Genomic DNA, 9348 nt, shown 5'->3' with positions numbered 1-9348 from the left:
GAAATCTTCCTGGAAGCGTGTATAGCACAAGACTTGTCCTGCCCAACCCTCCGGCCTTCCTCAGGTGTCACACCGGGCCAGCTACCCTCCATCAGCACTTCCTCCCCCGGGGGCGCCTGGGTGGCTCAGTGGCTGCAGACTCTTGATTTCAACTCAGGGCATGACCTCAGGGTTGTGAGATCGAGGCCCCTGTGGGGCTGTGTGTTGGGCAGGCAGGGAGCCTGCTTGAGATCCTCCCTCTCCCTCCCCCTCGGTCCCTTCCCCTCTGAAATAAATCTTTTTTTTTTTTTTAAATATTTCCTCCCAATATGTTGTAAGTCTAATTTGTCCTTCTGTCTGCTTCTTGGAGGACCCCCGCACCAACAGAGGGGCCTGGGCTGAGGAGGTTTGGACTGGGGGGGTGGGTGGGTATGGGCTCGAGATCCTGGCTGCTTTCTTGTGAGGGACCAGTATGAGGCTGGGCCCCAAGGTCTCCTAGGGCATGGGTGGCCCCTTTGTGAGTATGTGGCCTGGCCCCAGTACTGTCCCCTCTCCCAGATAGACACACAGAGCTAGGAGGCAGAGCCATTTATCCAGGGAAGGAGAGAGGAGGACAGCTAGGCATCCCGGAGGCCAAGTGATGTGGGGCACAGCTGAACATCGCAGTCCCGTCCTGACACGTGGGGCCGTGTGGTCGTCTGCAGGAGGAAGGGTGGTATTAGTGACTGTTGGGGGCTCAGGATTCATACATTCCTGGGGCCTAGCACCCAGTGGCCTAAGGGGCAGGGGGAGCCCCTCCCACGCTGACTGGCACACCTGCTTGATTGCTCCTCCATCCCTCCACGCCCCCACCTGCCGCAGCTTGTGTGGCTCGCCAGAGTCCAGGGCTACAGGCTGGAGGAGAGACAGGAATGTCAGGAAACACAGACATGTAAAGGGACAGATGGAGACACAGGGACACACAGAGAAAAAAAAAATGATGGGATAAAGAATGGCTGCTGCTGGTGGCTCTGTCTACTCAACATATTCTGGTCCCAGAGCCAGAATCTTCAGGTACCTGTGTTAAAATTGAGGCTCTCTGTCCTCTGTGTGCTGGAAGCACCTTGCCCACTAGGGAGTCTTGTGTTTGAACAGGTCTGTCTTCCTTGGACGAGGGGCTGCCACTCCAGTCACTTAGGACCATGGTTCTGGCAGGTGGTTCCAGCAGGAGACCCAGCCAGCGACGTTAGACTGCTGGGCAAGGTGAAGGATTCTCGCCGCTGGTGAGCGATTCTTTATTATAGGCCAAGTTCTGTGCGAGCTGATGCCTCCTCACCCATGCTTACATCTTTTCTTAGATTCGGCTCCTCCTCTGAACTACAGAACACAGCAGGTGATTGGAGTGACTACATCCTCAGTTCTCACAAAGAAGGGTCTCTAACTAGTACTGTTCTGGATGCACAGAAGAGTTAAGTTTGTCACATGCAGAGGTCTAAGCACATCGGGATTTAATTCTTTTGTGGAACTCACCATCCCCACTCTTTTAAAAAAAGATTTTATTTATTCATGAGAGACACACAGAGGCAGAGGGAGAAGCAGAGATAGCCTGATGCAGAACTCGATCCCAGGACCCCGGGATCATGCCCTGAGCCAAAGGCAGACACTCAACCACTGAGCCACCCAGGTACCCCTGCAGATCTCCCTTCTCAGAAACTGATTCAGTCACTCATCCATTCACTGTTCCACTTCTTTATCCATCCACTGGCCAACCCATCCATTCTCTCATCTTCCTATCTGCCCAAACCAATTCTGCTGAATCCTACCAATTCATCAGTCTAACTATATCCATCTATCCACCAATCCAACCACCCATCAAACCATCCACCCATCTGTCCATGCAGCCACCCACAGACCCAAACACCTGCCTCTGATTTCCTGAGCTTACTTTTTGCTGGGCAATGCTAAGAATGAAGACACCAGAGACACAGGCCTTAGTATCAGGATGCTCCCTGTCGAGCAGGAGACTGTACCAGCACACACTCACAAGACACATCACAAGCAATAACAGGGAACCCCAGACAAAGGAAGACCCAGAGAAAGGCAGCAAAGTTGAGTTGGATCTTAACGAGATGTTTTCTGCGTGGAGGACAGACGGCCCCCAGCACTCCTGCTGCAGGTGAGAGCATGCATGGAGGACAACTGACAGGAGAGCCTGGCTGTCCGAGGACTGAGCGATGCCATCATAGCTGCAAAGAAGGGAGACGGGCTGAAACGTGCAGGGTTTGCAGTGAGAGGCTGAGGTTTAAGCAGAAAGCCACAGGGAGAAACAGCAGGTGTCTGAGCAAAGGTGTTTACAAAAGGGGACAGAAGACAGAGGAGAGAGAGAAAAGGGAAGGGATGAGCAGCAGAACCTTCTCTGCTTTCACACTCCTGACATTTGCATTCCCCCTCTCTTTTAGAAGCATCCCAGCTGTGTGCCCTTGGGCAAGAGGTGGCACCTTTCTGGACCTTCCTGTCCTCCACTGGAATGGGGAAGGTACCGGCAGTGACTCGGAGACCCAGTTACTCTATGAGGATTAAGTGGGCTGGAGTGCAAAGCAGGGTCTCCTAATGTGGGGGAGAGCGGATCGTGGCTCTAGGCTTCATCTGGGGGGCAAGGTCTCTCTTCAGAGGCTGCGCTCATGCCTCCTGTCCCGGGCTCTGGCTTTCCCCGCTGTCTCTCCGGCTCTCCCTCTTATCTCTCCAGCTGTCTCCCCTGTCTCTCCGGCTCTCCCCCTGTCTCTCCCTGTCTCTCCAGCTGCCCCCGCCGCACCCCCGTCCGATCGTCCAGCTGTCTGCTGCTCTCCCTGCGGCCCCGTCCCTCACCTCCGGCTCACTCGGGGCCCGCGCCCGCCGCCCCCGGCCCCGCCTCGAGCGTAGCTAGCTGCAGGCGTACGCGGCGGGAGCCGGCGGCGGGCGGCGGGGGCGCGCGGGCTGCTCGGCGCGTTCCCTGGGAGCCGGGTGCGGCGCGCGGGCCGGAGGCCGGCGCAGACCAGCGGCGGGAGAGCTTGCGCGCCAGGCGGGCCAGCGCCGAGGGCCGCAGGCCATAGTCGCGCTCGAGCTCCTGGCGCGAGATCTCGATGTTGCCGGTGTACCAGAGGATCCAGCCGAGCAGGCTCAGGAAGACGAGCAGCGCGCCAGAGTAGATGAGCAGGTCGCCGAAGTCGCGGCCGCGCACCTGCAGCTGCGCGAACACGCCGGTCAGCAGCGCCGCCATGCCCGCCACGTCCAGCGCCACGGCCATCAGCAGCGCCATCCGGCAGCGGCCCAGACCGGACGCGGGCAGCGGCGCGCCAGCCGGTGGGGACTGTGCACCCGGCGGGGACCCCTGCGGGGCGCCCACCGCCGGCGCCGCCGCCATGGCCCTTGCTCCGCCGCGCTGGCTCTCTCGGAGAGCGTTCTGGGGTGCGGCCCGGGGCGGGGTCAAGGGACGGCGCCAGGTGTGCCGGGCGCCCGCCTGGTCACCTGACCACGCTGGGGGGCAGACGGGCCCGACCTGGAGGTGCCCTGACCCTGGTTTCTGGGCACGTCCTGGCCCTCAGAGGCCTATGCTGAGGGCTGCCAGCCTCACTGATCAGGGTGGGAGGGGCCTTATGCACCCGAAGGAGCGCTAAGGAAATGTTCAGAATTCAGGGTGTCCAAATGGAGGTAGCGTGGGGCGTCCAGCAGGAGGCTATCTCTGCCCAGTGCCTACTTTCAGGGGCCCCGTACGCACCAGACCCCACAGAGGGGACAGGTGGGGTCAAAAACAAGAATCCGACGAGGCTCTTGGACCTCAAGAAGTCCCAGGACCCAAAGAATCAGCAGGCAGAGGAAGCATGGGACTCCTTGGAGCTGAGCCTTCTTCCACTCTTTGCCTGTGCCGTGGGGCGGCCCGTGCGACTGCATGAGAGGCATGGAGTGGATGGTCCTTCCTGCACTGTGCACCACCTCCAGATGTGGGTGCGCTACAGGGGGCAGCACTGCACAGGGTAGTACTACACAGGGCAGTACCCTGCGCTACTAATGCCTCTGCACGATTGGGGCTCTCTGGGAACGAAGCCAGATGGGGACCCCGACACTACCACAGGTCAAGGTGCACTGGGGGTTGGTGCGGGGGGGGGGGCAACATAAAGCCACTGTTCCTTGAGCCCCGTGTTGGCGAGGCCGGAGATCCCGAGGTATGTCAGGCAGGGCTCCCGCCCCCGAAGAGGGCCGCGACCACAGAAAAGAAACTTCCATAAGTTTAAGGGGTGCCACAGCGGGCACACTGGAGGGGGAGGGCCGGGAGAGGCCAACAGGTAGGACCCTCTGAAGGAACCAACAGCTTTCCCATGCAAATCTCTTCTCCTGCAAACGACTCGCCCTTAGAGGTAATCTACGCCCTCCCGGGGTGACAGTCGGCGAAAAGATTCCGTCCCGCGAGAATCTCTAGATTCTAAAGCATTTGAGAGCATCACGGGGAGGGCAACCCGAGAGGTCAGCGGGGATTAGCCACGGAATTCCGAATGTGGCCGATGAAAGCCGAGTGTTTCCGAACAGACCCGAAAGGGCTTGCGCCAATAAGAGAAGGCGGCCAGCCCGCGAAAGAGCCTTTCCGGAGAGTTCCGAAAATGCCCGATCGGGCCTCCGTGCCTCCATCGGGAATAGCCGAGAGCTTACGAAGAAGACCGGAAGTATCCAAAGACCCTGGAGCTAGCCTTAAGTAATTAACGGATTCTCACGTTTATTCATAAAACGAATGTTTATTGAGCGCCTATCCTGTGCTCAGCGCTGGTGAGCAATCCTGGAGAGAAACCCTTGTGGAAAGGGACTTCGGGCCTCTCGAACTGGACTCACTCGGAAATCCAGCGCTCGAGTTCCGAAAACACACGAAAGACCCTCGGAACAGTGGCGCTCAGCCTCCGAGAACACGCCCTCGGGTCACCAGCCGAAGAGTTCCGGAACTCTCCGAACGGTTGGCGACGAGGCGGCGGAAGTGGCCGAACGTTACCGAGCCGTCTCGGAGGCGGAAGGGAGGAGGCGGGGACAGGGGAGGGCAAGCGCGTGCCCACAGAGGAAGCGGAAATGCGTTTGGAATTAAAGGCGTCGCCGGGTCTTCTACTTGCCTCTTTCCGTCTCTCGCTGCCGTAAGGAAAGGAGGTGAGCGCGCGGCTCTCCGTCTTCCCGCGTGGTTGCGACGCTTGCCGGCGGCCCGGGGCCTCTGCCGGCCCTTGCCTGGCCTCTGGCGCTGCGCCGCCCCCGTCCCCGCCGCCGGAGCTCGCCGCGGCATCTCGGCTTCTCCCCTCGTCCCGAGCCCAGCCCCGGCCCGCGGCTCGCTTCTGACGCCCTCCCCTGCTCTCTCTCCCCGCAGCCGCCGCCATGTCCGCTCACCTGCAGTGGATGGTCGTGCGGAACTGCTCCAGCTTCCTGATCAAAAGGAACAAGCAGACGTACAGCACGGTAAGCGGGGCGCCCGGGCGCGGGGAGGCAACCGCCGCCATCGCCGGGGTCCTTCCCGCCTCACGGCCTCGCCGCGCCCCCTTCCCTTCCCAGGAGCCCAACAACCTGAAAGCTCGCAACTCCTTCCGCTACAACGGTCTGATTCACCGCAAGACTGTGGGCGTGGAGCCGGCGGCCGACGGCAAGGGTGTGGTGGTGGTCCTGAAGCGGAGATCAGGTGAGCCCCCGGCGGGGCGGGGCAGGGATGGGGCGGCGGTCCACCCCAGGGGGAGGGGTGCTCAGGGGCTGGACGGCGCGACCTAGCGCGGCGAAGTGCTTGAAGCAGGCTAGGTATCCGTGCAGCGCTGCAGTAGTTTGACCCCTCAGCCGCCGAGTGCATTCGGGAGACGTCCCGAGCGTCCCACTCCTACTGGACAGGCTTTTCGTGTGACAGAGGGTCAGGGGGACTGGAGACCTTCAGAGGCAGGTGTTGTGTAGACCAGAGGCATCACAGTCCCCTCACCTTTGTTCTTTGCTGGGTGGTGTTTTGGTTAAGATTTTACGTCATCTATTTATTTATTTTTAAAAGCATTATTCACAAGAGACGGGCAGAGATATAGAGGGAGAAGCAGGCTCCCTGTTGGGGGGCGCCGATGTGGCACTCGATCCCAGGACCCTGGGATCACAACCTGAGCCAAAGGCAAATGTTCTTCTAGAGTCAGCCTGGCATCCCTTTGCTGGGGTATTTTAAAAGATGGGAGCAAGGTTTTTCCTGAGCTCTGTTGAGGGCTGTTTTCTGTTTGGGTTTGGAGCCTACTGCTCAGGGCAGGGACAGCAGTGGCTGTGGCATGCTGGTTCTTGATAGGACTCCTGCCCACCCTGAAGGGGGGTTACTCTTTCTCAGCTCACCAGTGAGCATCCAGGGTTCTTGTTGTGCTCCTGAGAACCCCATGCTGCTGCTCTGTGCCCTGAAGCTCTCACTTCTCTGTCAGGTTGTTGGGTGGTCTCTTCCGGACTATCAGAAACTTGCATTGTTTTTTAAAGACTTTATGTATTTATTCACGAGACACTGAGAGAGGCAGAGACATAGGCAGAGGGAGAAGCCGGCTCTGTGCAGGGAACCCAATGCAGGAGTCGATCCCAGGATCACGCTCTGAACCACTGAGCCACCCAGGTGCCCCAGCAACTGGCATTGTTTAAAGTCACTGGTGTGGTGAAGGGTCCTTGGTTTCTTGGGCAACACCTTCCACATCTGTTTGGGGCATAGGACACTCCCCAAGACCTCGTTGACTGCTCTACTTTAGATCCTGACAGAGGCCCTCAGCTCTGCACACAAGGAAGGGGTGCTTTCCTCTGAACCACAGGCAGTGGGGTCCAGACTCCACCTGTGGATGGGCAGGCAGGTGCTTGCTGCAGGGCTCTTGCTCACCCTGGCCTCATCTTGTGACTCAGCTTGATTGGAGCTTCAGTCTCACAGGTACTTGCGAACCTGACCAGCGTGGGGTGAGCATCGTCCTGCCCTGGAGTCAGGCAGGCAGGTGGCCTGTGTGCCAGTGACCTTGGACAAGAGTATTTTGCTTTCCTCTCCCCCCTCCCTTTTTATTTTTTATTTTTTAAAGATTTATTCATGATAGACATAGAAAGAGAGGGGGAGGGCAGGGACACAGGCGGAAGGAGAAGCAGGCTGCATGCTGGGAGCCCGATGTGGGACTCGATTCTGGGGCTCCAGGATCATGCCCTGGGCCAAAGGCAGGTGCTAAACCACTGAGCCACCCAGGGATTCCCGCCCCCTCCCTTTTTTTTTTTTAATTTAAATTTAAATTTTTTTAAAGATTTTGTTTGTTTATTCATGAGAGAGGCAGAGACATAGGTGGAGGGAGAAGCAGGTTTCCCACAGGGAGCCCAATGTGGGATTTGATCCTGAGATTCCAGGATCATGATCTGAACAGAAGGCAGACGCTCCACCGCTGAGCCACCCAGGCTGCTTTGAAGTGACTTTATGAACTTGTGTCAGGGACACAGAAGAGCGAACTCCTGGTACAAGGCTGGGTGGACAGGGCTGGCTGTGGGGCGCTCAGGTCCCCCATGTACCACTGCACCATCACACTGACCCCTGCTGCTGCCACCCCATCCCCTGCCTCAGGCCAGCGGAAACCTGCTACCTCCTATGTGCGAACTACCATCAACAAGAATGCCCGGGCCACCCTCAGTAGCATCAGGCACATGATCCGCAAGAATAAGTACCGTCCAGATCTGCGCATGGTAAGCAGGGCTTCTGACCAGTGGGGCTGGAGCTGCTCTCAGGAGGCGGTGTGGGAATGTGTGCTGAGCCTTTTCTTTGTCCTTCCAGGCTGCCATTCGCAGAGCCAGTGCTATCCTGCGCAGTCAGAAGCCTGTGATGGTGAAGAGGAAGCGGGCCCGCCCCACCAAGAGCTCCTGAGCACTTGCCCCTGTACCCAGAGCAATAAAGATGTTAACCATCTGGCTTGGGCCTCCCTTCGCTGTGGCCCTGGGGCTCTGCCCCTATGCATTCATATGGGTGCTGCCTGTCCCAGCGTGGTCCCCCACCCATGTTACCATATGATTCACACTGTTGGGGCTGGAGGGGTCAGGTCTAGGTTGGGGGAGCTCTGTCCCAGCATTTCTGCCCCCAGGACTAGGCCTGGTGCACGTTCTTATGTTGAATACGTCAGAGGTAACTGTTCACGCAGCAGATTAGTGCATGTGACCAGGTAAAGTCCACTGCAGTCCTCACAGTCCTAGGTCTTCCAACAACACTTGACAGCTCAAGAAAGACCATTTAGAGCCTGACACTAAGGGCTGAGGATCCAGGCCAAGGGTCAGCCCACTTCCTGTTGGTGTCAGGGTACCATCTAGGACTTAAAGGCCTGGGCTGTGGGCCCCTGACGGCAGGAAGCAGGGCAGGAGCATATTTACCTCTCCCTGTGTGAAGTGGGAGCTGTGGGTCTTGGGCATAGATGCAGCTTCAGGATCCTCACAGTCCCTGGGCTGCCCATGGCTGCAAGTGACATTAAACTACCTGTCCCTTGCCAGGAACGTGGGCAGCCACCCGTTGCACCCCCTGCTAGACTGAGAGTGTGAGCACCCCTGCTTTTGGCCCCAGTCACACTAGCCCATCAGGATAGGCCTCCCCAGGCTACCCTTGTCTCTCATCCTGAGGGGCCACAATGAGTTCTCTAGTTCTGCTTGCTTCCCTCCCACTGTTCTAGAACTACTGGTGATGGCTCCTAGGGAAGGACTCAGACTACCCCCACCCCATCCTGCCCTCGCCTCAGCCTCTAGCTGTGGGCAAGTGAGGACCTCTGCCTCATCAGAATTCAGTGGGTTAAGGAAAGCAAAGGCCTTTTTTTAAAAAGATTTTATTTATTCATGAGACACAGTGAGGCAGAGACACTGGCAGGCTCCATGCAGGGAGCTAAACCGCTGAGGGCCCCCACCCCTGGCGTCCCAAAAGCAAAGACTTGAAAGGGCGTCTGCACATGGCAGGTGCTCAGTGCTGTTCTGTCCTCTAGGAGTTAAGTACTGTGGGAAACCGGACTTAGGCATTATTAAAGATGTTATTAGAACACAAGCAGAGAGGAAGAAGCAGGCTCCCTACAGAACAAGGAATCAGATGTGGAGCTTCATTCTGGGACCCCAAGATCCTGGCCAGAGCAAAAGGCAAATGCTGGACAGCCCTCCCTGGTGCTCTAGAACCTGGACTTTGTATTCAGATCTGTAACTGCTTAGGTACATACTTGTCATTTCCCTTTCCAGCTACCCCAGATACTTCACAAAGCAGGTGTCCCTCCCACTTTGCAGATGTAGACGCTGAGGCTCCTGTTGGAACCCTGACCTGTTTCCTGTGTACCTACTGTGTGCCGCTCTGGAGACCACATCCTGAAACATCTCCCCGTCCCCACTCCAGAGCTCTGGCCAAGAGCATCTTCC

The 9348-nt window shown here is 57.9% G+C and overlaps 2 protein-coding genes across 2 annotated transcripts; one reads left to right on the top strand and one right to left on the bottom strand.

The window, feature by feature from the left end:
• Positions 1–552: 552 nt before the first annotated feature.
• TMEM238 (transmembrane protein 238) lies at positions 553–4048 on the bottom strand. The gene is made up of 2 exons (XM_055311447.1): positions 2824–4048; positions 553–677 (listed from the first exon to the last, which is right to left on the bottom strand). Exon 1 carries the CDS (start codon positions 3356–3358, stop codon positions 2831–2833), a length of 528 nt encoding a protein of 175 aa, XP_055167422.1. The 5' UTR covers positions 3359–4048; the 3' UTR covers positions 553–677; positions 2824–2830.
• Positions 4049–5017: 969 nt separating this feature from the next.
• RPL28 (ribosomal protein L28) lies at positions 5018–7882 on the top strand. Its single transcript, XM_055311448.1, has 5 exons — positions 5018–5118; positions 5330–5418; positions 5512–5635; positions 7541–7659; positions 7748–7882. Exons 2-5 carry the CDS (start codon positions 5338–5340, stop codon positions 7835–7837), a joined length of 414 nt encoding a protein of 137 aa, XP_055167423.1. The 5' UTR covers positions 5018–5118; positions 5330–5337; the 3' UTR covers positions 7838–7882.
• The last annotated feature ends 1466 nt before the right edge of the window (positions 7883–9348 follow it).

Source organism: Nyctereutes procyonoides, unplaced genomic scaffold (assembly GCF_905146905.1).
Source record: "Nyctereutes procyonoides isolate TBG_1078 unplaced genomic scaffold, NYPRO_anot_genome, whole genome shotgun sequence".
NCBI lineage: Eukaryota > Metazoa > Chordata > Mammalia > Carnivora > Canidae > Nyctereutes > Nyctereutes procyonoides.
Note: the sequence above shows the minus strand (reverse complement) of the source record. Positions and strands in the feature narration are given on the sequence as shown.

Bases quoted from the DNA above. Each gene is read 5' to 3' on its own strand.
- TMEM238 (XM_055311447.1), bottom strand. From the start codon at position 3,358: ATGGCGGCGGCGCCGGCGGTGGGCGCCCCGCAGGGGTCCCCGCCGGGT.
- RPL28 (XM_055311448.1), top strand. From the start codon at position 5,338: ATGTCCGCTCACCTGCAGTGGATGGTCGTGCGGAACTGCTCCAGCTTC. The intron at 5,419-5,511 runs GTAAGCGGGGCG...TTCCCTTCCCAG, and splicing joins ACAAGCAGACGTACAGCACG to GAGCCCAACAACCTGAAAGC. The intron at 5,636-7,540 runs GTGAGCCCCCGG...CCCCTGCCTCAG, and splicing joins GGTCCTGAAGCGGAGATCAG to GCCAGCGGAAACCTGCTACC.